Raw genomic sequence first — 25,997 nt, forward strand, 5'->3', positions numbered from 1 at the left:
TGTGTTACTAAGGGCGTGGTCCAATGGGGATATCTGTTGCCATCCAGCCTTGTCAGATTAGGGGCATCCTATGCAGAACAGGAGAAGCACGGAGGTGAAGGTCATCTTCTCATGGCTGTCACTCTGCAAAGGAGGTAGACAGCTGGTTTGGGGTATCTAACAGTGGTGCTTTGGAAGGAAAGGGAGGGAGGCTGAGACACTGCCAGAGTGCATTGTATCTTGGTGGCAGGAATCTCCTCCCTTCTCTGCCCCCTAAATGCTTTCTCCAAGTTCACTGTTATGACTTGAAGAAGCAGCTGACAGATTTGTTTTCACACCGGATGCATGTGGAGGATTGAAGTGTAGATTCCAGAACACTTGTCTGACTAAATTTGAGAAACCAAAAAATCCTGTGAAACTCAAGGTTCTCTCTGGTGGCCATAGGATTGCTTTGTAAGAGAATCATCTGAGCAATGCATATTTTATAGGGCAACTTGCATCTGCATCTGTTAGGAGCTAAGTTTATCTTAATGGTATGGGAGTTTAATACTCTACTCTTTTGCCTCTAATCAAGTATTCCTGGATAAGCTGGGTAGAATAATGGGAATGAGTCCAGTTAAATTATGGCAATAAAAATAAATCTGTAAATTTAAATTTAAAAAGAAGTAAAAATTGTCCATTTTAGGAAGAATTGTTGGTGGCAGCTTATAAGGAATGCCATGCAGCAGTAATGAAATGTAGTGCAAGCTACCGTTCAAAGGACAAGATAAGGATTCGCTTATGTGGCCATACTCTGGAAGCCAGGCGCTTCAAGGTATCTGCAGATCCTGTTAGTATACATCTACCATTGTCCAGGATGCTTGCTGGTGAGTGTTTGTTTGTTTGCAATGTCTGTGAAATTAATTTTGCTTTTAAATTGGAGTTGGTTTTTGGGGAAAAGTGGTACCTAAATATTTTGAACGTTGAGATTTTTTCTTGTCATAGTGAATAGCTGAATTTAGACCTATGCTCCATTAATTTTCCGCATCTCCTTAGCAAGCTCTCTGAGCAAATAGCAATTGTCACATCGTGTGGTGATAAATTACTTAATAATTATACATTTGGTGAAGGACTTTATTTTTTTTGTTCTGAGTCTGACTTACAAATCAGTTTCATGGGTGATAAAAACATACAGTTGTAAGGAGCCTAGAAAGCACCTGCTTTCTACACCAACCACCTGCTCACTGCAGGGCTCAACTCTCCCATTTAGATTCTAACCAGACCTGACCCTGCTCAGCTTCCAAGATTAGGCAGGATCAGGCACTTGAGGGTAACTGTGTTTATTTTCTAATAAAGGAGAACGAAGAAAGAATAAAAAGTTGTCTTTATACCATCCATAATTTTTATTTGGTCATTCTCCCTCACTCCCAGTTGCCTTGAAAAGCCCCAAGCTTTGGCCTTTTGTTAGTACAGAGGTGGTCCAACCTCTTGGTTGGTAGCAGTTTGCCTGATGTGAAAATCTTCTCATGCTTTCTTACTATACATATCTAAATGGATTTAAACCATAGCTTTCTGCATTATATTAGAGTGTAATCTAAAAATGCATAGGATTGAGCCTTTAGAAGTTTAAAAACATGCCTTATACACATGAAATGAGTGAAGATCGTATAAATATATATAGCATCACACCATTGATTAACACAGATTTCACTGTTAATGCATTTCCTAGGTCTGCATGTACAATTGAGCAGAACTGGAGTAATCTCCAGACTCCAAGAATTTATATCATCTGTAAGTATTGCTATTGGATACACAAAGCTTTTCAAGATCCAGTCAGTATGAGAATCAGTGTGGTGTAGTGGTTAGAGTGTTGGGGCTCCATTCTGCTGTTGGTGGCAGTGCTGTTGGTACTGCTGCGGAAAGACTTTCATTGGAACTGGTAGGATGCATTGTATCTTCAGGCTTTTAAGAGATGATACATTCTTATGCACGCTCTTTTCCTTTAAATACCTCCAAATCAATTTCTTAGTAAATATTTGTGCACTCGTGGCCAATATTTTGTTCCAAGAAAATGTGAGATTTTGTGATAGAGGTTCTTGAAGTTTGAGGGAGCTGAGGATAAATATTTTCATCCTCTAGTCTCTGCTCTGTCTTAGAACATCAGTGGAGGACAACACTGAGTCATCCTCATGTTCCTCAGGGAGGAAGGATATAGGTCTGAACTGGCTGACTTGCTGGCCATGACTGAAATTGACTGTTACTGAAACAAAATATTGTGAAGGTAATGTTGGTGCATAAAATACAAGGTTTTTTATTTTTGTTTCAAAAACCTGCTGCCTTCAACCTGCTGTTGCATTTTTCTTTTCCAGTTATAGAAAAATGGTTGTCCATATGGTATCTATCTAGTGATTTCTTTGTGAAAATGGTATTTTTCTCCTGTAGGAAGAATTCCAAGTGCAGCTGTTGGTAGAATATCCTTTGCGTTGTCTTTCGCTGGTTGCTCAGGTTGCTGCCGAAATGTGGAGAAGGAATGGACTATCACTGATCAGTCAGGTACTTCCAAATTACTGTGAATATATTTATCCTCATGGCTGGACTTGCTTTTCCTACAGAGGATAAACTACAGATACATTTATTATAATGGACTAATATATTTTGTGAAGCTTACTCAGCAAGTATGACCTGACTGAGTGCCCATGGACCAGTCACTTGCTCTCGTGATCTAGCCTAACTCAGAGTGCTTGAATTGTATGACCCAGCAGGCTATATGCATTGCTCTAAGGTTGGAGAAAGAATGCCATTAAATATAACTAGAAGATAAAAGCAGTAAAACGAAGAGACAAGCCTGGAGAGGTGGTGGGCTCTCCCACACTAGAGACATAAAAAAGGAAATTGACAGCCATCTGAGTGAGATGGTATAACTTGGTGTCCTGGAACAGCAGGGGATTGGACCCAATGGCCTTCATGGCTCCTTCCAACTCTACTATTCTATGATTCTAAGAATTTTCCAGAGACCCTTTATTTTTGCATACCCAAGATGGCTGCCACTTGGTATCAGGTAAAAATAGATCAGGTTGCAGTAGGGGCAGAGATTGAAAGAAGGGTCACCATCAGCTGTGTTGCAAAATTAACTTAATCAGTGTTACCCCCTCCCCTAGCTGTCATCCAACAATTCAATGAGGCAGCAGCAGAGAAAAGGTAGGAAACAGCCCCTTCAGCAGCTCAGATGAAACCCCAGCAATTTTGGTGGCTTCTCTCTTGAATTATGTCTATTTCAGCAGGTTGTGATAAAGACTGCATAGCTGAGTTTGCTTTTTTTCTTTCCCCTGGCAATGCTGTTTGCTTTGTGTCTTTTTAATTGTAAGCCTTAGGCCATGGACTGTTGCATCTTTAATTTTTGCAAATATATCTGGAAGATGTTTTGGCTAAAGACTGGTATAAAATGCTTTGAAGTAATACAAATAATCAGGTTCTTGTTGTAAAAGATATGATTGATGGAAAAGTGGCTTAAGGAAGAAATAGATACAAAGCAGCATCCTTTGCTAGATTTCAGTAGTAATATGTTAATAGTTGTATTTACTTTTATAACTAAAAGATATATTTTCTACTACATGATCCTATATGTTGTCATTGAACATCAGAGTGGGAAAATGTCTCAAAACAAACATTTAACCTTAAGAAAAAGTATATGGACTGTGCTGGAGATAAATATATATAATTATATGTACAGCACCTAAATAAATATAGAAGTTTGTTTCTCTAGTCATGTTGATTTCTAAATAAATTCATAGATGTAACTTTGGCTGGCTAACAAATCATGATAAGCCACCATGAGTTACTTAACTCATGTGGCTCCAAGTTGCATGCCGGCCACCATTTTGAATCCTTATGCTGTGATAAAGTTGAGGGGGCTTGCCATCTTTTCTTGTTGTGTGAGGCATCATGGGTTATTTGAAGGATAAACAACCCTCAAATGACCTTAGACTAACACATAGCTTTCATATTCAAATTGGTAGCAATCACACATCTTGGAACCCTGTGGGTTAGTTAACACATGGTGGTAGAGCATGACGTAAGAACTGAGTCACTGCAGAGAATCAGATAAGTCATTAGAATATTAAAATAACTAGTTAAAAAGATATATAAACTTAAGAAATACTAAACTATATGCTGATACATAGTTAACCTCAGGCAGTAAAAGGTTCTTATTTTAAATGTGAGAAACCAGAGAAACATTGCTGGAAGAGGTCAGTGGAAGGTGACTTTTCCACTAGTCTTTTCATTGTCTTATCAACGCAGTCCCGACTCTGAGACTTCTGAAAAACCTCTTCAGACAACTGGAAGATCTTCCTGAATGGGGTAGACTGTTGTATGAGTGCCCCAAATCTCTTGACTCTCAGGAGAGGCTTTGTGACAGGGTTGATAAGAAGAGGAAGGGGCGGGAGGTCACCTCCACTGGCACTGCTTGACTCCAAGTTAGGGTTTTTAAAATACATAAAGTCAGGTACTAATACTCAGCATCTGAAAATTAAATGATATTTGGACTGTTTGGAGCAAAGATGTGATGTGTGCTTATGTTTTTCCCCAGACTGAACAAATGTGCCTATGTGCGTAAAATATAAGGGGTTAGCTTTCTATTTGAAATGTTAGATATTAAATTTAGAAATGCATTTCCTGTCCTTTCAGATATTTTATTACCAGGATGTTAAATGTCGAGAAGAAATGTATGATAAGGATATCATCCTTCTCCAGGTGAATATGATTTAATTTTCATTCATCATATAGTATTGGTGCTTTGTGTAACCTTTTAAATCTTATTTACTGTCTATATATCTGGCAGATTGGGGCAGCTTATATGAATCCAAATGCCTTCCTTTTGCTGGTACTTCAACAGTATGAATTATTTGATGCCTTCAACAAAATTGTGCCAACCAAAGATCAGGTAAACAGTTCTAACATGTTCATTTTCACTATTGAAATAATTTGTGGAAACACCATGATTGTGTCTTTAATTTTGAATTTGGTTTTAGGTTATTTGTATAGTATTTAATGTATCACTTTTCTCTCCATTGTCCTGAAATACTCCTCAGGATGAAAAAAAATAAAATAAATGTATCTGTTTCAATTCAATAACATTTTATTAACAATACATGGCAGAAAGGCTGTTAAATTATTCACCTCTGTAGCAAATGTTTAAATGGTACAGACTTTCTAGAGCAGAGGTCTCAAACTCGCGGCCCGCAGGCCAATTTCTTCTTCCTTCTCTTTTCTCCTCCTATATTATTTATTTACTTATTTTATACTGATAATTTTAATTTTATATTATTATGTTCGTAACTCAGTATATTTTTTGTATTTTTGTATTTAATGGTAATTTATTATGTTCTATTGTATTTCAATGTATTTTATTGTGTTGTAAGCCGCCCCGAGGCTTCGGCAAGGGGCGGCATAGAAATGTAATAATAATAATAATAATAATAATAATAATAATAATAATGGGTGGGCACGGGGGAGGGGCCCTGCGGCCTTCAAAGCGCCAGCGGCGCCTGGGCTGGCCTCCAGATGAGCGGCCCACCACCACCGTGGTGGTGGAATACTTGATGCGGCCCAGCCTCACCCAGACTCTACTTCTAGCGGCCCCCAGGTAAGTTGAGTTTGAGACCCCTGTTCTAGATCAACTATGGGGAACTGGGTGCAGGTAAGGGACTAAAGGTCCCCATTCAGCCCTCCGCCATGACATCATTATGTCTCCAGCTGAGGTGCTGAGTAGATCACCTCCTTAGTACATTGGGCAGAATCCTGCTGCACTGTGAAACAGCTTTCCCATTGAGGGATGTTGATGTACAGCAAAGATGCCCTGGCCAAAGCACCCGCTGGATGATCCGTCTGTGCATTGGATAGTTTGGGATTCTTTGGGAGCCCTCTTTGAAAGAGATTAGGAGGGTGGCTACCCGGAGGAGGGCCTTCTCTGTGGTGGCACCCCGACTGTGGAATATGCTCCCCAGAAAGGTTTGCCTGATGCCAGCACTTTTTTCTTTTAGGCACCAGGTGAAAACCTTTTTATTCTCCCACGATTTTAATTGCTAATTATCCTTAATTGTGGTTTTATATTTATCACTGGATGCTGTAGCATTTCTAATCTTATTTTATTTGTGCTTGTTTATTTATTTTAATCATTTATTTAAAACATACGCCGTCCTTTATGACAATATCTCAGGACAGCTTACAACATTAAAAATCAGAAAAAAATCAAAAGAATCTATGAACAATAATAATGAATAGGAATAATAGACAGGTAGTGAAAATACAAACAGATAAAGTTAGATAAAATAAAGCAACTGTTACCTTTTAAAAAAGTGGTTCTTAAAATAATGTTCAAATAAAAAAGGTTTTCACCTCTTGTTGTAAACTGTCCCGAGACGTCAGGTATATAAAAGCTTTAAGTAAGTAAATAAATAACATAGTGCTTGCTCCCTCTCTCAAAGAGAATCTCTTTTTACATCCAATATCTATTACAGGCATGCAGGGAAATCACCTTGTTATTAACTATCACAGATCAGAGATAAAAATGGGTTTCTTTCTCTGCTTCCTCCCCAAGACTCCAGTAGTCTCCAGATGAGGAGGTGGAACTTGAGCAGAAGTTGAGGACAGGCCAGAGAGAATCTTAGGGAGAGGCCTGATAAGGGAACCTAAGCCTTTGGGGGCTGGATTATTCCTGCAAGTCAGAGGTTCCTCACTCCTGTTCTAGTTCACAAATTATCTGTGTTTGCAAGTGAAAAATGATAATACCAGAATGTCCCAGACATTTTGCATACCAAAATTGCACACCATGTCGGATAGATTGAAACTCTTTTTTCTGTTCTGCGGATAGCATTGGATCAGGTTAATACAATTTTAAAGGTTTCAGTTAACCTCAGATTTGAGTCTTCTGCATAATTATGTTATTCCAATAACTTGATTAATTTATTATTTCCTTAAACCTTACAGGATTTGAATAAGCAATGTAATACATTGATAGAAGAGATGCTTCAAGTTCTTATCTACATTGTAGGTAAGAAAACATGAGAAATATGAGGGCACTCTTTTTTTTCTGCCACACCGTCTGTCTTTGCATTAAAGTATCTTCAGATCAGTTTCTCTAATTCTGAATTCATTGCAGTTTGTAATCAATTATGTCTACTGAATGTAGGTTTAATAACATAATTTTTTCATTGCACATCTGCACCTCTTTAATTGAGAGGGCTAAAGATGGTTTGCCATCTGGTTAGATATGATAGGTTCTCCAATACTTAACTAGTAACTGAGACAAATGTACTTTAATGTTAGATGGCATAGTTATTACTAATCTTACTTGGATGAAATTATGAACCGCCTGTTAATGATATCCAAATTATTATATGACTCTCTGTCCTTTTCTACTACCATTGACTGTTTCCTGAGGCTTTTGTAATAGTCACTCTTCTGTGCATGTTACCATTGTGAACTATAAAGAGTGTGTAGTGTGTAGTGATGTGTCTCCTGAGCTTGGAAGCACCTCACAGGATAGCCTGTGCATGCCATGACAACTTGGGAATGGATGTGTTCCCAGTCGCTGTTGGAGGAAAGTCCATTAAATGCTCTTGGTGCTGGTGGAACAGAAAGGAGTATGTGTGTGATGAAACCAGATCGCTATCTTTATATGAACGGCAATGAAGTAGGGTGCACAATACTCAGTGCCTATTTGGGTAATACATTTTTATGCTGATCCTGTGCATAGACAGATGGAGGAGCAGCCCTGTCTCCTCTTCTGACATTCAAGTATGATCAAGGCAAAATGGAAAAAAATGTACATGTCATTAGAGGTAAAAAAGACAGCAGAAAAATATATTGACCCATTGTTACCCACCCATTGTTCATAAGTCAAAGAACATAGGTTCTCAGCTTCACTGATTATGGAAGTGGAATTGATCCTCTCTGAGCTCTTATCTGCTGCAACATTCTCTAAGTTAGGGGACAGAGACCTACTCAAGCCTCCCCTTGCAACATTCCATGCAACCTTGGAAGAACTGTTGGTCTAATAAACTTTGTATTATCATGTGAGCCTTTGAATCTATGAAAGCTACATTCCAGTATGTTATCACCTCATTTTTTGTTTTCATTCTCAGGAGAAAGATACGTACCAGGGATCAGTAATGTGACGAAAGATGATGTAATTATGCGAGAAATTATCCATTTGCTGTGCATTGAATCAATGGCACACAGTGCTATTGCAAAATCTTTGCCCAAGGATGTGAGTGATTTCTTTCTTTGTCACCTCCTTCTCTTGATGTCGCCTTTTCTAATTTTGCATCCCTTTAAACAGAAATCCTAAACATACTTTTCCTAATCCACAAGTTTTATTGCTGTTAACTGAATGTTGAAGGCAGCTCCACATATGTATTGACTGCACATAGCTCTCTCCTCAGTGGAGTAATGATTGATGAAATTCTGTACAGTGATGCTTTCATCTACACATTGGTGTATTTGTATCAATTTGCATCAAATTTTAAATGAATAGTATTAATAAGCTATAAAGAAAAGTAAATAATAGTGTTTTAGCCATTTGTCATGACTTAGTGGCCATGACAATATTATTTTGATTTTTAAAATTTTGCATGCATTTAAATAGAGTGCAAATACAGAACTAAATCCCATTACTTCCCATGCTTTTCTTGTACAATATAATTCATATGTTTATGTTTATGCATATGCATAGTATTTTTATTCTACTCATACGGTACATTAAACAAGAGCTCCTGTCCACAGGCTTACAGTCAAAACAAGACATAATACACAAGAAAAAAAGGAGGAGAAGTGGGGCAAGCAACCCGTTCTTTAGTAGGGTTGGTGGAATGACTGTGCTGTTTCTCTCATCTCTTTCAGTACAGCCTATTGCAAGAGTAACCACTGGGGACAGTTGAGGGAGAAAGAGGCTTCATAAGTGAGGTCTTCAGCATAGCTGGTGCAATGGCCCTGCTCTTGCTCTCATCTTCCTCAATGCAGCCATTAATCATTCACCATTAGTAGCGTAACTAATACTTACATATGATTATACCTGTATATTTATAGAAACACTCTAGCAGCACATCTAGTGTGAAATGGTATCCAGAGAGAGTGTATATTCTCCTCTTTTCTCAAGAGACTGGGATCATGGGACAGTCTGTTTTTATATATTTCTACCTCCCTTGAATAATCCTTTGCAAGCTCTGTTTCCTGTCCTGCTCAGAAGCCAGGTACAATATTTTTGCTTCTCCACTGAACAAACTTCATCTAGGCTTGAAGTTTTCAAATTTTGCTCTTACCTTTTGTCTTCCTTCCTTTTTTCTTAGCCTCATCATTTTTTCCATTTACAAACTTCTGCTTTCATTTTGCTTTTTTCAACTGGTTGGAGAATCCTCCCTGGAACATTAGCTCTCCAGCATACTTTACCAAATCAACCACTAAAATAGGTGGCATTGAGACTGCTTTCATACAAGGTGGTCTATCCATTCATAGGGTATTGGTTATCAACCCTATCAGTTTCAAGGACCAGCTCAAAAAAAGAGTGATTTTTAGATCAGAGCTTTTCTTCATTTCAATGGTCATCTTATTTCACAGTTCTCCTGATCTAATTCTCCCTTCCTTCTTTTCTAAATCCTTTCATCCTACTGAACACCAGTGGCATAACTTAGATTTTTGAACAGCATATTTGTCTCCTTTAACACTACCTTACTGGGAAAAGTATATACTTCTACCATAATTTGGTGGATTAAGGCCTACTTCACTGTAGTGCTGAACAACTTGTGTTTTTTATCCTACAACTTCCATCAACCCTAGTCAGCACACCCAATGGTGAAGGATAACAGGAACTGTAGACCAGAACTTGTGGAGGACCACAAGTTGCCTACCTCTGCTCTAGTACATGAGGTACAGTACAACCCTTGTCCCTGATATATCACTGGAAGGAGCTTACTCCAGGATGACAAAATAATACAAAATATAGGAAAATACAGGCCCACACTCAATACCTATCTGTACCAATACAAAACTCATAAAGTAACAACCAGTGTTCCATTCTGATACCTAATTTACTTTATTTCATCAAATGTATTTTGTCAGTACCTTAGATTGTCAAATGTCTTTTACAGGAAAACAATGAGACTGGTTTGGAGGAGGTTATCCACAAAGTGGCCATATTCAAGTAAGTTCTTGTCATTTTCAATTAGTGATTAAATGCATTGATGCATTTTGTTTGTCACTCTGCAGCAAATTTGACACTGGAAGTACATTTGCTTTCAAGTTTCACAGAAAGCAGGAATTCAAAATTCTACTCAACCAATGATGGTTATGCATTTACTTGGATACCTAAGTGCATGAGCTGCATTTGGCAGTGCTTTTCATATTTTACCTTGAATGGAATTATTTTCCTAATCGATTTGTCTGCTGAGGACCACATTGTTTTATGACACATTCAAAAGCACATGCTAAATTAACCTGGCCAGACTTGGCTGTGCTATTTTGTGTGAACTCTGAATCTGTGCTTTAGCATGTGTAACTTCCTTGACACTGTGAATTGCAGAAAATTTAAATAATGGCAAGCACAATTTATTTTCACAGAGGGGAACCCCTGATAAGCTTGTAAAGAATCCTTGAATTTTCTCTGAACAATTTGAAAACACTGATGTATAGAATTGCTTTTTGAAAAGGTTGACTGCTGCTGTCTTTGATAACATATTGTGAATATCACAGCTTGTGATACCATAGCTGATTCAAGTTCATCAATTTTAAATTCTGAACATTTTTTCTTCTTCCAGATGATTAGTATATGGGAGAAAACATGATTGAATATAACTCTATAGGTCAAGGTTAAGCAACTTGTAGCATTTGAGATGTTGGTTGGCTTTGCTGGCTAAGGCTGATAAAAGTAGTATACCAGAAGATTTGGAGGGCCACAGCATATGTTTAAAAAAAACATACTTTGCATTAACATCAAAAGCTAATGCAGAGAAGTCAGGCTGCAAGTTCAAGTCTTTCTATAGTAAGTTTGCTAATTGTATACCAGCAGTTGAAACCTTCATTCATCTGATAATGTGTGTGAGACTTTGATGTTTACTTCTAAACTGTTGATATCATATTGCCTTTTTTAGACATGTATGATGTGACCACACTTGAAATACTGTGTACAGATGTGGCATCTTGAAAAGAATATTGTAGAGCAGTAAAAGTTACAGGAAAGGGCAACCAGAATAATCAGGGAGCTAAAGCAATTCTATGAGGAAGGATTACAATGTTTGGAGCTTTTTCGCTTAGAAAAAGAGCTAATGAAAGGATGTGGGGGAAACATGGTAGCACTGTATAGACATATGCATCATATAAAGTGTATAAAGTGTGATGGGCAAATATTTGTCCCCAGGTCTGTGAAGGGCAGTGAAGCTGGGCTTGTAAGCCAGTGGTGAGAGTAGTCAAAGATGGTGGTGGGCGTGGCCAGCACTGGTGTCCCATCTTTCTCACTGTCTCACACTCACATAACATTCACCTCTCCTACACACACACACGCACACAGTAACTATATAGCCTGATACAGATAAATAATCACAGGTGTCTGCTTCCAGTGCAGCTGCTCTGAAGCACTCTTCCCTTGCTGTTAATAGAAGTGTGGGAACAACCATCTTTCCCCACTGCTCTGCTAGGCAGTGAATGGGAACAACTGAACAGGGCTACCTGTGATTCATTGGTTGAATGTGGGGCATGGGTTGCTCATATGTGGTGCAGAGGAAGTAAATAGATGGTTTTTTTCCCTCATAATGCCCAAACCCAAGGTTATCAAATGAAGCTGAGTGATAGGAGATTCTGGACAGATTAAGAACTTTTTCAAATCATGCATAGCTAAAATGTGGAATTTCCAACTACAAGGTGGCAACCACCAAGTTAGCTGGCTTTTGAGATTAAACAAATTCATGGAGGTTAAGGAGTAAGGAAATAATTTCATCACTGGTTTGCTTCAGCATAAGTAATCTACCAGTATGCTAGTCTGATTTGATGACAGTTTTCATTATTTCTTTTAAAATAAAGAAAACCAGGTGTATCAGGCCATGGCGTTTATGAACTGAAGGAAGAGTGCTTCAAGGAGTACAATATATTCTTTTACCATTATAGAAAGCCTCAGCACAGCAAGGTAAGGAACTATAACATTTATAATGAAAGCCAGAGCTAGGACACGGGCATGCATATCTCTTACATACTAACCAAACTTAGGCATGAGGAAGAGAAGGTATAATGCAAAGTAAAATAAATGTGAAATATATTTCTGTCTTGCACACTGCATATATTCTAAAAATAATTTTAGTGCCTTTCAGAGAGAGTTTTCCTAAGTGGTAATAACTGGTCTAATAGGACCACAAGAGCACTTATTACTTGTTTGGATACCATTTTAATTTGATGCTTCCTTTATCTGGTCACCTTTCATTTTATGGACAATCGTTATGGCTTCTCCTGTTTTTCCTCTTGTGAGGACCCCAAGGCAGCCTACACAACTCCATTTTATCTTCACTACAACAAGCATGTGAGGTAGGTTGGGCTAAGAGTCTGTGACTGGCCCAAAGTCACCCAATGAGCTCCGTGGCTGATTGGAGAATAGAATCTGGATATCCCTGGTCTCCAGGCAAACACTCTGGTGCTCATAACCAGCTTCATATGCCTAGCTGCCATTTAGGAAGGCAAACCTTTATTTTTGTATCTTACATGACCAGCCATTAAGATTTCTCTGTCACCTAGATGACAAATGGAAAGAACTGATTAGTATTTGAGGTAGTATTATGTGGATATGTTTATCATCCCTTAAATTCCAAATGCAAATGCTAATACATTTGTTACTAGACAAAAAGATGGTTATTCCGCTCAGCTTCATGATGTTATTTATTCATGCCTCTTCTATTCTAACTGGCTTTTCTCAAGCCCAGCTTCTTTAGAGACTAAGTAGAATCTTTACTGGTCTGTGTTATGGGTCAAGTGTAATGAAGACTGACCTAAATCTTGCCTGCTCCTTTAAGCCTTTCCTAAACCAAGGACTTTTTGGCTGACCCAGGACATTTCGTTTAGAATCTACCAGTCAAGGCTTGAATGCTATACTCAAGCACAAAACTTGGGAAATGCCTTTATTTCTCACCTCTTTCCCAACCTAGGCCTTGAACATCCATCTCTGAACAATTTCCTGCATATGTGACTTCCCTCATGTTAGTTGGCTGCCTTCCCATTGGTTTGGCTCTCTTGAGCTGTTAGTCATCCAGTCTTATATTCCCTAAGAGGAAAGCAGGGTGAGAGTCTGGGGAAAGTTGGCCCTTTCCCAATTCCACTGTAAGATCTGGAGGGCTGTGCATGTTGTTACACTACAGTAGTCAAATAGCTTTTTGCAGGGTATGTGGTTCATCCTTAATCAGAATGCACAGTGGGCTCTGCAATAGCATGTAATAATTTTTTCTTCAGTTATGAATTCTAGATTGAAAAGCAGTGGAACATGGTAGTCATCTTTGAGGCCTTCTCTTGCTTGCTTCCTGATTCCTGCATGACACATATAGCTGGAGTTAGAACTGTACCTAGGCCCAGGAAGGTGCAGCTAAAATTATTTTGTGGTTTTGAAATAGCCTGAAAATAACTCCTGGAAATAAGAGTTGCATATTCCTTGTTTCTTTGAACATCAAATAAAAGGTTTGCTTTTTAGCCAGTATTTTTATAGTTTTGGATCCTAACTGAAATGATTTTATAATAGATCTGTTTTTATTGTACCTGTTTAACTCTGAATTTAAAGCTTGGTTTTAAAGCATCCATACCTTAGGTACATTTCAGTGCTCCATGTTATGTACAGCTTTATATTTATTTAGTGAGATACCACTAAATGCTTATAAGTCTGAGCAGCCATTATTAGTATGTTTGAGATTTTGAAAAAGAAAACCCATTTTAACCTGGAAACTATTTGATGTAGGAAGTCATGAGGGGGAAGAGGGGATGTGTTTCACTCATGGGTCTCCCATGGTCCCTTTATATTCCCTTGGGCTAAACGTTGTGAGCTAGTGTGGTACATTGGTTAGGATGCTGGATTGGGACCTGGGAGATCTGGGTTCTAGTTCCCACTCAGCCATGAAGTTCACTGGGTGTCTTTGGCCTAGTCATGGCCTCTCAACTTAACCTACCTCACAGGGTTGTTGTGAGGATAACACAAGCTATGTAAGCTTTCCTCACAACAAGAAAAAAGATGGAATATAAATATAATGTAGTAGTAATAATGCATGAATGAATACCTGCTTGACTCTAATCAGAGGAAAATATATAGTTTATATTCATGGATAATATAGAAAAGATAGGGGAGAAATTTGTTTTTGAAGCTTAATAAATGGACGTTTTACTTATCCTGGCAGTTTCTGATCTTCCTACTGACCTTTTCTAGGACATAGGTGAGGAATGTTGCCCTAAACATCAGGAGGATACTGGGTTGGGGAAAGGGAAGATAGTTCTGATACTATCTTTCGGTGTCTTGAGAGAAATGTTGTTACTTAATTGTTAAGGAATTTGGGAAGATTTTCATCTTTGCTTTGTATGAATGCAATAAGAAAAGAACTTTTCATATTGTTGGTTTTCTGAGGCAAATTAATTCATGTTTCTCATAGGCTGAACACATGGAAAAGAAAAGAAGAGCTCAAGAAAACAGAGATGAAGGTAAAAAGTGGGTGAGGGTAAGATAAGTCAAGGATGGATCTGCAATGCAGTAAGTTTTATAAAAAGAATTGGATGGTTGTTATCCTGATGTTGACCACAGATTGGTTATATCAACTCATTATTGATTGTTGACTCAATTATTTTTATTGAGAATAAGAAACATTTTTTTCCTTTTTTAAATATATATTTTATTAAAATTTTTAAACTAAGACTTTAAAAAAACCCATCAAACATCACAAACATTAACATTGGATTCACTGGGTCAGCCTCCTACTACATATTTTTTAACATTCTAATATCAAATTCCAGTTAGTTTATCATAGTTTGAAAAACATCTCTAAATTTACGCCAAGTCCCGTTTCTCCAGCCAATTATAAAAAGAGTCCCAAGTTTGATAGAAATCAGTATCCTCTTTCTCCTTCAACGATAAAGTCAGTCTATCCATTTCTGCACAGTTCAAGATCTTTCTTAGAATCAATCCATCGGTGGGCAGCTCCTCACTTTTCCAATATTGAGCAATGCAATCCTCACCGCTGTAATCAGATGCAACATCAAATAGATTTCCTGTCTGTTAACATCTTCCAGTATAATGCCTAACAAGAAAACTTCAGGTTTAAAAGCAAAAGGTTTTTGTAATATTTCCTCCATCCATCTATGTATTTTAATCTAGTACTTTTTTGCATTGTCACAAGTCCACCACATAGGATAAAAAGTACCCACTTAATGTTTACATTTCCAACATCTATTTGACATATTTGGAAACAGCTAGTTGACTTGGTGACAAATACCATCTATAAAACATTTTATATAAGTTTTCTTTATACGAAGTTGCTAAAGTTACTTTAATGTTTCTTTCCCATAGTTTTTGCCACTTTTCTAGTTCAACATTAAATCCAAAGTTTTGTGCCCATATTATCATAGTTTTCTTAACCTGTTCTCCTTCCATTTTCCTGTCAAGTAAAAAATCATATAGTCTTTTAATAATTTTCTCATCTGTTTTAAACATCACTTGATCAAATTTTGTTAGGTCTCTATAGAACCCCCATGTTTTATAATCCTTAGCATATCTTGATTGCATCTGCACCTTATACCACCAGGAAATATTAAGTCCCTGTTCTTGTATTTCTTGCTCCAGTTTCAGGCCACCATCCTTATCCAGGATATCGCCATATCTTATGATCTTTTCAAAGTTCAATACATTTGGATATACAAAAGCTTCCATAGGTGAAAGCCATCTTGGTAACTTACACAGTTTTAGCTTTAGTTTTTCCCACACTGACATTAAAGATCTTCTAATAAAATGACTCAGGAAGGACCCATGTGACTTAGCTTTTTCATACCACATATAAGCATGCCATCCCATCTGCAAGTCATGACCTTCAAGATACAAAATTCTCTTATTTCACAACATTACCCATTCTTTTAGCCAAGTTAAAATAGACACTTGATAATACAACATCCAATCAGGAAGACCAAAACCTCCATTTCTTTTAGCTTCCTGAAGCATTTTTAATTTAATCCTTGGTTTTTTTTTTCTCCAGATAAACCTCAAGATATGAAAGTTTAAGTCATCAAAGAATTTTTTATCAATTTTTATGGGAATCATTTGAAACAAAAACAAAAGTTTAGATAATATATTCATTTTGATAAGAGCTATTCTTCCCATCAAAGATAATTGTAAATTGGTCCATCCTTCCAAAAAGCCTTTAATATCCTTCAATAATTTATCATAATTGTCTTCTTTCAAGGTAGTACATTTAGCTGTAAGATAGATTCCCAAGTATTTAACCTTTTTAACAATCTGCAAGTCTACTTGTTCCTGGAGTCTTTCTTTTTGTTCTCACTTAATGTTTTTAACTAACAATTTCATTTTTTCTCTGTTTAATTTCATTCCCGTAACTTCACCATATTCTTCAATTTGTTGTAGAAGTTTGGGCATTGTTGAAAAAGATTCCTCCGTTATAAAAACCAGATCATCCGCAAATGCTCGCAATTTATAACTTTCATCCCTAATTCTAGTTCCTTTGATGTCCTCGTCATCCCTAACACATCTATTCAGTACCTCTAAAGTCATAATGAACAAGAGGGGTGACAGAGGACATCCTTGTCTTGTGCCCTTTTGAATCTCTATAGGGTTTGAAAGTTCTCAATTAAGATCCTGGCTGATTGCTTTTGATAAATACTTGATACCGCATTCATAAATCTTTCACCAAACTCCATTTGAATCATCTGCTGTTTCATAAACTGCCAATTAACATTATCAAAGGCTTTTTGGGCGTCTAAAAACAATAAGGCCATTGGTTTTTCGGTATGTATCTCATAATATTCTAAAATATCCAAGATAGTTCTCAGGTTATTCTTCATTTGCCTTTTTGGCAAAAAGCCATTCTGGTCTGGATGGATAAAGTCTATTAATAACTTCTTTAATCTTTCTGTGAGTATGGAAGCAAAAATTTTGTAATCCACATTTAATAGTGATATAGGTCGGTAATTTTGAATCTGTGCTACATCCATATTTTTTTCCAATCAGTTGTTGCTGATGGCCACATGTGTCAATTAACATGTGCCATTTTATTGATAAACATACCTATTTGAACCAGTTAGAACCTGCATTCATTTGTGTCAGTCATTGCCCTGGGCGTTGTGTTCGAAAGGCTCTGAGACTGACACTGATGGAGAAATCTCTACAATGTACTTATGTGGTCCTGGGCTGCCATTGCTTTCAGAAGTATGGATAATACAAAGGTATAAGAGTCCCCCCCCCCCAAAAAAAAAACCCTTTAAGAACCTGTAATAAAGAGTTTGGGGGGATATCCCCACAATTCTTCTCCCTTTTCAAATGGTATCCAACAGGTTTTGCGGGGCACTAGGAAGCCCCAACATTCCCCTTGCAATTTATCATTCCCTTTTGCAATTTATCCTGACTGGGGGAAGCACAAGGCTTGTGATTTTAAATGTTAACCTACCTCCCCTCATAGGGATTTCCTCAAGTTTTAATATGCCCTCTGCTGCAAGCAGGGGGAGGAAAGCTCTTGCCTAGCTATCTCCACTCTGCTTAGCACTTTGGCGTGGCTGGCAGAAGTGGTTGCCTGCCAACTTCTTGGCTAAAGAGGAAAACCTTTCTAGTTTTTTAACTTCATCATTGTTTGTTGAGTTGTCTGTTTGAACAACACAATAAATCACAGTGGGTGTAGTAAACCCTTCTACAAACCAAGCTTATAACCAACCTATGGGAAGGGTGCTAGGTTCAGAGTAAAAATCACCATGGCTTAATGTGCTGTATGAACCCTGTCAATGTAAGGCACCTTCGGAGAACTGCTTCAGTTAGTTCAGAATTCTGGCAGTATACTTCACAGGAAGTATCAGTTGAACTTAACCACATAAGGATGATGCATTGACATTATATCTACCTTACATTTGCCTATGTATATATGCATGTGTTTAAATTTTCTTATATACTATTTAGTTATTGGAAAATCTCAAGACATTTTACATAAAAACAAAAATATATATTAAAAACTATTATTAAAACCGTAAAATAGTTAAAAATTCCTTAGGGCCCATACTTGCCACAACTAATTAAAATATATTATTGATTAAAAAACTGGGAGAATAAAAACGGTTTTGGCCTGGCACTGGTATGAATACAGCACCAGGTGCACCTCTCTGGGGAGCAAGTTCCACAATCAGGGTGCTATTGCAGAGAGGGCTCTTGGAGGAGGACTTTCATGGATGGACTTAGGATCTGGCAGGCTTGTATGGAAGGAGACATTCCCTTAGATAACCAGGCCCTAAAACATTTAGGGATTTATATGTTATATGAAAACCTTCAATTGGGCTTGGACTTCAATTGATAACCAGTTAGCTTATATAGGACCGGTGTAATATGTTCTTGTCCTCTGGTCCCTGTCTGACAGCTCTATTTTGAACCAATTGCAATGCCTAGATGGTCTTCAAGGGGAGTCCCATGTAGAGCACATTACAGAGTTCAAGCATTACCAGTGCATGAGTTATTATTGCTAGAGCCTGTCTGTCCAGGTAAGGATGCAGCTGATGTACCAGCCTCAGCTGAAGGAAAGCACTCCTTGCAACAGATGCCACCTGGTATTCCAGGGATAACTCAGGGTTAAGGAGTACTTCCAAGTTGTGTATCCAAGTATGTATTGCTTGATATTTTGCAGATGAATAGCAATGTTTGTATGTCTTTCTTTGTTTATCTCATAATACAGTTGGTAATAAATTAGTAACGTGCGAATATCTTTTTTTTTTTTAAGCACTGCCACCCCCTCCACCTCCAGAATTCAGTACTGCTTTTGGAAACGTGGTGAAAATTCTGAACTCTGATATCATGATGCACATTCTTAGAACTGTCTTGCAAAGACCACTAGATCTAGAAAACCATTTGTGGACAGAACTCATGATCCAGATGGTATGCTTGCAAACCAGGTCTTCTTTTAGGATTGGGGTGGTATACAACATGTTTTTGTAGTGCTTTTCTCTTCAGTTCCTTGCAGATTTTTCCAGTGTATGCTTATTATTGGTACTTACCTTCTTCCTTAGAAATAATTCTCTGGACAACTCTCAGTGTACTGAAATGTTGAGTAAATGGATCTTATGTGCCCTCTGTCTGTCTGTCCATTTCCCTGTCTGTCCTAGCATGTCAGAAGTTTTTGGATTATTGATAAACTGTTAAGCTTCAAAACTGGGGTGTAGTTTCTTATGACATTCTAAATAGAGGAATGTTCACATATGCTAAACTACAGTTCAGGCCAAACTAAAAATGAAACAGGAGATGCATGATTGCCTCTTCCAATGGTTATTTACACAAAAGTAGCTGTAGACGAGTGCACACAGTGGGCAATAGCAGCAGATAAAAATTATCTCTTTCCAACCTACATAATTTTATAATTTAAATCATTCCCTCTTCTCTCACTACCCTCCTCCTGCTGTTGGCCACTGAGCAAAAAGTCACATCAGTCTGAACGTTTTAGTGCTAAAATTTGTAGTGGACTGCCCACTGTGTTTACACTTAGAGAGAATGTTCTGATCTTCCCTTCCTATTCCCTTTACCACAGTCAAGGTATTTCTCCTTCCTGTTGTTTTCTGAGCTTGAACTAGGCAAAAGTTCCTCATTTTTTTTCTTTTCTGTATTTCCTTCTGTTTCCCACTTGTGCATTTTGTTTTCTGTTGTGATTGCATAACTCCGGGTACTCTAAAAGGTGTTCCTAGGGCTTTGACTCCCTTTGACAAGTGTTTCACATGTAGGCGTAAATCACCATCTACTGACAGACGTAGATTGGACTTGCTTGTCAGGAGGATGGCCACACGTTTGATTTCTTTGCCCATTGCCAGTGACTTTTCCAGAAAGTGATGATCATGGTTTTACTCTGGAAACTGGCTAAGTCCATTAAAGGCCAACAACCTTTGGAACTCTGTTCCACATTTATGAGCATAGCTCTAAACCAACTATTTGCACCCTCTTTTTAATTTAGGGAAATAATTTGAGGCTAAGAGAGCTCAAACTGAGGAAAAGATCCACAGTTTAAAAGTCAATGAAAAAATCATGGACAAAATGCAAACTAGATATTGCAGAACATCTGTTGGAATGGACAAGATCTTGTCTGTCAGAATTGTAAAAACTTGTATAAAATTATTTATGGATCCCAGAGATGTGACTCATCTTCTGTAATCTGGGTGGGGAACCTATGGCCCTTCATGTGTTGTAGGACTCCATCAGCCTCAGCCAACATGGGCAGGGCAAGGGATGATGGAAATAGTAGTTTGCTAAGGGTACTGATCCCTGACATGTGTACTATTTCTTTGCACTGGGGCTTGGGTCCCTTGCAGGAAAAAAAGGCAGAATATAAACAGAATAAATGTTTGAGACAATATTTGATTCTTGTTTCCTTCTTTGTAGGTTCTTCATCTCCTTGCTTTGGGTTTGCTAGAAGAAAAACAGCAGTTAGAGAAGACTCCAGAGGATGAAGTGAACTTTGACTTTTATCACAAAGCATCTAGTAAGCATGCGTTCCTATTTTTATGTTGAATCACTTTCTAAGTTAAAATGCAAACTTGCTGATCTAGGACTAGAAGTCAGTGCTGCAGCACCAGCCAGCCTGCTGGCGTACAATGGCACTTCCAGATTTTTATCTCTCTGCTTCATGCATGGAATTTTATGGGATAGTCTAGATGGATACTTCCAAGTGAAGGCTTCCTAGCACTCTGAGTCATAAAGTATTCCATCTTTTTTCTTTCCATGCTAAACTAAAAATGGAAGAAGCCATTACAAAATTTATACAAATTTATGAGGGGAAGACAACCCCCCCCCACTCTCTCACTTACAAAATGCCATGAATGAGGCAGAGTGATTGTGCTATAAAACCAGTGCAGTTTTCTACTCCTACCCTTTCCATGTTTTTTCACCACTTTTTTCCTTTATTTTGTTACTGCAGAAAGTCTGTTAAGGAAAAAAAGACAGAATAGCTGTATGATGCCTTCTAATCAGTACTGCTAGGGACTTTCATATAGCACACGTCAGTGGATCATTAGGTTTCTGGATATGACTGAGTGCTTGGAGGTGTTCTAAGGAGCCAATTTTAGTAGATTGACCTTTGCTACAACCTGAAAAATATGGGGAAATTTTGGCTAGGCATTCAAGCCAGTCTAAGCCCAACCTTTGACCTGTGATTTTTACAATATACTACACTGCAGTGCTCCTCTAAGTAACACTGTCTCAGGGCAACTTACCAACCTGAAGCAGGGTTCTACTCGCTTTACTCAACCTGCATTGTGAGAATAAGACTAATAGGTAGGATCGTTGTACTTCAATTGAACTTTCAACCTGTAGCCTTGGACAATACTGCAAGGCTTCTGTAAACCATTGACCAGGAGTATTTAGGGAAAGCCACACTGCAAAGCTGTCATAAGGCATTCTTTCCCAGCCCCTTCCAAACTGGAAATCGAATATTTCATTGGCAGTTTTTTAAAAGAATGTTTCACACTAACTAAGAAGAAAGAAAAGGAACTCTTTGCTGCTACATTTTGGACTGGGCAGACTGGTAGAGAATTCTAGCTACATTAAAATTTTGGATTTTTCCATTGATTTGTATGAGATTATCTCTCTACCATCCCTTGTTGCTAGTTGCGAAGTTGCGTCCGACCCATCGTGACCCCATGGACAACATTCCTCCAGGTCTTCCTGTCCTCCACCATCCCCCGGAGTCCACTTAAGTTCACGCCAACTGCTTCAGTGACTCCATCTAGCCACCTCATTCCCTGCGGTCCCCTTCTTCTTTTGCCATCAATTGTGCCCAGCATTAGGCTCTTCTCCGGGGAGTCCTTCCTTCTCATTAGGTGGCCAAAGTATTTGAGTTTCATCTTCAGTATCTGGCCTTCAGTCAGGGTTGTTCTCCTCTAAGATTGACTGGTTTGATCTCCTTGTAGTCCAAGGGACTCGCAGGAGTCTTCTCCAGTACCACAATTCAAAGGCCTCAGTTCTTCAGCCTTCCTTATGGTCAAACTTCCACAGCCATACATTGCAACTGGCAAAACCATAGCCTTGACTATATGTACTTTTTTTGGCAGTGATGTGATGTCTCTGCTTTTTTGTGATGTCTCTGCTTTTTAGTATGCTGTCTAGATTTGCCACAGCTTTCCTCCCAAGCAGCAAGTGTCTTTTAATTTCTTGTCTGCAGTCACTGTCTGTGGTGTTCTTGGAGCCCAAGAAAATAAAATCTGTAACTTCCCTATCTATTTTCCAGGAAGTGAGAGGACCAGATGTCATGATCTTAGTTTACTTAATCCTGTTGCTATCTCCTCTTTCACCCACATCAAGAGGCTCTTTAGTTCCTCTTCACATTCTGCCATCCCTGGAGAGATTAAAAAAAGTGCTCAATGTGAACCAGGAAATGACCTATTGAAAAACAAATGGTTCTCTTTCATCTCTGAGTATCTTCTTCCCATATCCCTTTTCAACTAAGCCATTCTGTTCCTCCACTCTGTTGGAATTGTTTATTCCTCTCAAATCTCCAAGTTCTGTGCCATTGACTTAGGGGTTGTTTTGGAGGTTCCCCTTCAATTTCTTTTATTTTACTTTTTTTGGGTATTCATCTGCATTACAAGGTTACACCCCCGACTCTTACCTCTAGTGTACCAGTTCAGTCTGTATTCTGTCTGTATTAGAAGGCATAATGATTTGGACTAGGGTCCCTGTACTTTGAGCATAGATGTAAAAAGTCAGTAAAAGGGTTTTTTTCTAGAAGAAGTGTGCTTTCCAGAGAAACGCTTTGAAAGATGCATCATTTTGAAATCGGGAAGGAGAAAGGCATTTCAGCTGATCAGATGTTAATTTCTTGGCAGATAAAATGTCAACAGTGTCAACCTTAATCTGTAGACTGCTTCTATGTGAGATTCCTGCTTGTGCTACAGCCCATTTGATAATGACTGGCATACATTTCAAAAGAACTAAAGTATAAGCAAATTGCCTGAAGTTGTAACTGCATGTTATAATCGAAATGGGTTCTTAGGCATTTGGATTATGTTACATCTGTGGAGAAATAATGAGAACCAAAGCAAGCTTGATGACACAGCCTTTGTTTGTAACTTGTTCTGATAATCGTTTTGTAATGAAGTGAAATATATCATTGAAATAGTGATGATGGGTCAACTGTAATAGAAGGTAGGTTTGTAGTTAAAAGATATGCTCCTATCTAACACCTAAAGTCATAGTAGTGTTTAGTATGCCGGAGAGTTGTTGGTCTCTGTTGAGCATATGCATGTGCCTGTTTTGTTTATTTATCCCTGTATCTGTCTATAAAGGAATGGGAAGCTCTGCTTTGAATGCAATGAACATACTAATGATTTTGGAAAAACTAAAAGGAATTCAACAGCTGGAATCACAAAAAGATATGATTAATTGGGTACTACAGGTAAGCAAGGCAACAAGTGGAACTTTTTAAAGCACCTACTTATGTGATTTCACAGAATACTGGTTATGCATAGAGTTATATCTTCTTATATGGGAACAATTTATAGGGTTGATACTATGTCAAGACAGTGAACTAGTAATGTTTTTCTTTTCCAAACATTAGAATTTGGACTCATCCAATGAAGTTGGTAACACATTCAAATTAAATTATATTAAAGGTAAAGGTTTCCCCTTGACATTAAGTCCAGTCATGCCTGACTCTAGGGGGCGGTGCTCATCTCCGTTTCCTAGCCAAGGGAGCCAGCGTTTGTCCGCAGACAGTCTCCGTGGTCATGTGGCCGGCATGACTAAACACCAAAGTGCACGGAACGCTGTTACCTGCCCACCGAAGGGATACCTTTTTATCTACTTGCATTTGCATGCTTTCAAACTTCAAGGTTGGCAGGAGCTGGGACGGAGCAACGGGAACTCACGCCATTGTGCAGATTCGAACCGGCAACCTTTCAATCATCCAGCCTAGCAGCACAGCGGTTTAAACCACTGCGCCACCTGCAACCCTAAATTATATTAGAAAGGGTTTTTTTCAAATAAAAATTAACCTATGGGTTTCACTTCCACAGGACATGAGGGAGACTATAGGCTTAGATGGCTTTAAAAGAGGATTATTCATGGAGATTCGTCAATGGCTGTTTTGTATGAAAGCTAAATGGAGAATGCAGATGTAGAAGAACTTTGTTCCTGTTTGCAAATCATCCTAACATTCCCTCTTCACAAGCAGGAATGCAGTACTTGAGAATACTAAAAATTTCCTGAATTTATGTCTGTCTTCAAAAGTGCACATCTGCATAAACATTCTCTTCTGAATGTGCACAGTCCCTAACCCAGTCCATATTTTCATCCTTCAGCCTGTGTGAGAAAATGCGCATTTTAGGTCAGGAAAAATGCTTGTTTTTTAAAAAGTAGACATGCTTCCTGACTGGGGAAAATGAATGAAAACATTCATGTTTGGAACACAGACAAGGTAAAACAAGCTTTAAGGAAGAATTTGTAGAACTGAATATTTATCCATCCCTAATGGAGACATGTTGCTAGATTAGATGTACCTTTTGTCTCATCCAGCAGAACTCCTTAATAATCTTGGATTGAAATCCTGTGAAAGGCTAATCACACTTTCTTTGCTAATCTTCCTATTTAAGTTTAGATTAGTATGTCTGTATTTAATTAATTTATTCACTTTTAAACCACCCAGTAGCTGAGGCTCTTTGGGTGGTTAACAAAAGTTAAAAAGACACACACACAATAAAATTAACAGAACAAAACAAAAGAACAAATGGTGGTTTAAGACCTGGCACTCATTTTGTTAGCTTTGTACGATTGCCAGACTGCTTGAAAATGGGGTCATGATATTTATGAGAACCAGTGTGGAAAATGGCTAACAGTGCAGGACTGGAACTCAGGAGATCTGGGTTCTAGTCCTCACTCAGCCATGGAGCTAACTGGGTGCCTTTGGGCCAGTCATAGACTCTCAGCCCAACCTACCTCACACCGTTGTTGATGTGTGGATAAGATTGAGAGGAGGAGGAGGATTACGTAAGCTGCCTTGAATTCATTTGAAAGGAAAAAAACTAGGATATAAATATAATAGAACAGAACTGACAGATAAGAAATCTCAAAGTAGCTAGAGCCCTGATTTAAGGAATTAAATTATTGTATTGAATTTAAATATGATGTGCAAAAGATACTCCTGTAATGTGGTAATTTTGATAAACTATGAAAAGACTGCATTACCTGTTGTAAAGAATTCTGTGTAACATGACATGATTCTCAGTAAGCACACAAGATAATTTAAGACATTTTAATTCATGCTTTAGCTCAATCATGGCCTATTGTAGGCAAGCCATTTTTCCTATATTCATAACAAAGATCTAATTGTCAACAATTGTCAATATGTGATCAACTAAAATATGCTTTTTGTACACTCATTGGCTTTGTATGTAAATACCATTATTGTGAATAGTCTCCATAGAGACTGAGTGAGCAGAGAAAAGCAATTAAAGATATTACATTCCAATTAGTGAGGAAAGGTAGTGGGAGAAAATCATGTAAACATTTAACACTGGTGCTTCTCTTGTGTCCTGGGCCTATGTACATTCCTTATAGGCATGAGAAATGTCAGTGTGTGATATGCATAGCCCATTAGTGTTTTAACCTTAAATTTGTGCTCCTAGATGTTTGAAACAGTAAAACGTTTGAGGGAGAAGTCTTGTTTTTCTACAGTAGCAGCTGCATCTGGATCAGATTCTGCAAAAGGCAATGAGGTAACCAGATCCAATACATACTCATGCTCCTTTGTCAAAATTCAAAACCCTGGGCCCATGGTCAAGCATTTAAATGTATCTTTATATGA

At 38.1% G+C, this 25,997-nt stretch overlaps 1 protein-coding gene across 4 annotated transcripts in view; it reads left to right on the plus strand.

The window, feature by feature from the left end:
- Positions 1 to 25,997, plus strand: part of UBR1 (ubiquitin protein ligase E3 component n-recognin 1) — an 86,610-nt gene that overhangs the window by 34,400 nt on the left and 26,213 nt on the right. For all 4 annotated transcript variants that reach the window (XM_044437276.1, XM_044437272.1, XM_044437274.1 and 1 more), the window contains exons 15-28: positions 665 to 845; positions 1,688 to 1,749; positions 2,401 to 2,511; positions 4,645 to 4,710; positions 4,799 to 4,900; positions 6,946 to 7,009; positions 8,103 to 8,227; positions 10,104 to 10,156; positions 12,028 to 12,130; positions 14,616 to 14,664; positions 18,939 to 19,093; positions 20,582 to 20,681; positions 23,482 to 23,591; positions 25,819 to 25,908. In XM_044437276.1, coding sequence (XP_044293211.1) covers positions 665 to 845; positions 1,688 to 1,749; positions 2,401 to 2,511; positions 4,645 to 4,710; positions 4,799 to 4,900; positions 6,946 to 7,009; positions 8,103 to 8,227; positions 10,104 to 10,156; positions 12,028 to 12,130; positions 14,616 to 14,664; positions 18,939 to 19,093; positions 20,582 to 20,681; positions 23,482 to 23,591; positions 25,819 to 25,908 — 1,371 coding nt within the window. The remainder of the gene's footprint in view (positions 1 to 664; positions 846 to 1,687; positions 1,750 to 2,400; positions 2,512 to 4,644; positions 4,711 to 4,798; positions 4,901 to 6,945; positions 7,010 to 8,102; positions 8,228 to 10,103; positions 10,157 to 12,027; positions 12,131 to 14,615; positions 14,665 to 18,938; positions 19,094 to 20,581; positions 20,682 to 23,481; positions 23,592 to 25,818; positions 25,909 to 25,997) is intronic.

This window comes from Varanus komodoensis, unplaced genomic scaffold (genome assembly GCF_004798865.1).
Source record: "Varanus komodoensis strain SLA01 unplaced genomic scaffold, ASM479886v1 scaffold3, whole genome shotgun sequence".
NCBI classification, from domain to species: domain Eukaryota; kingdom Metazoa; phylum Chordata; class Lepidosauria; order Squamata; family Varanidae; genus Varanus; species Varanus komodoensis.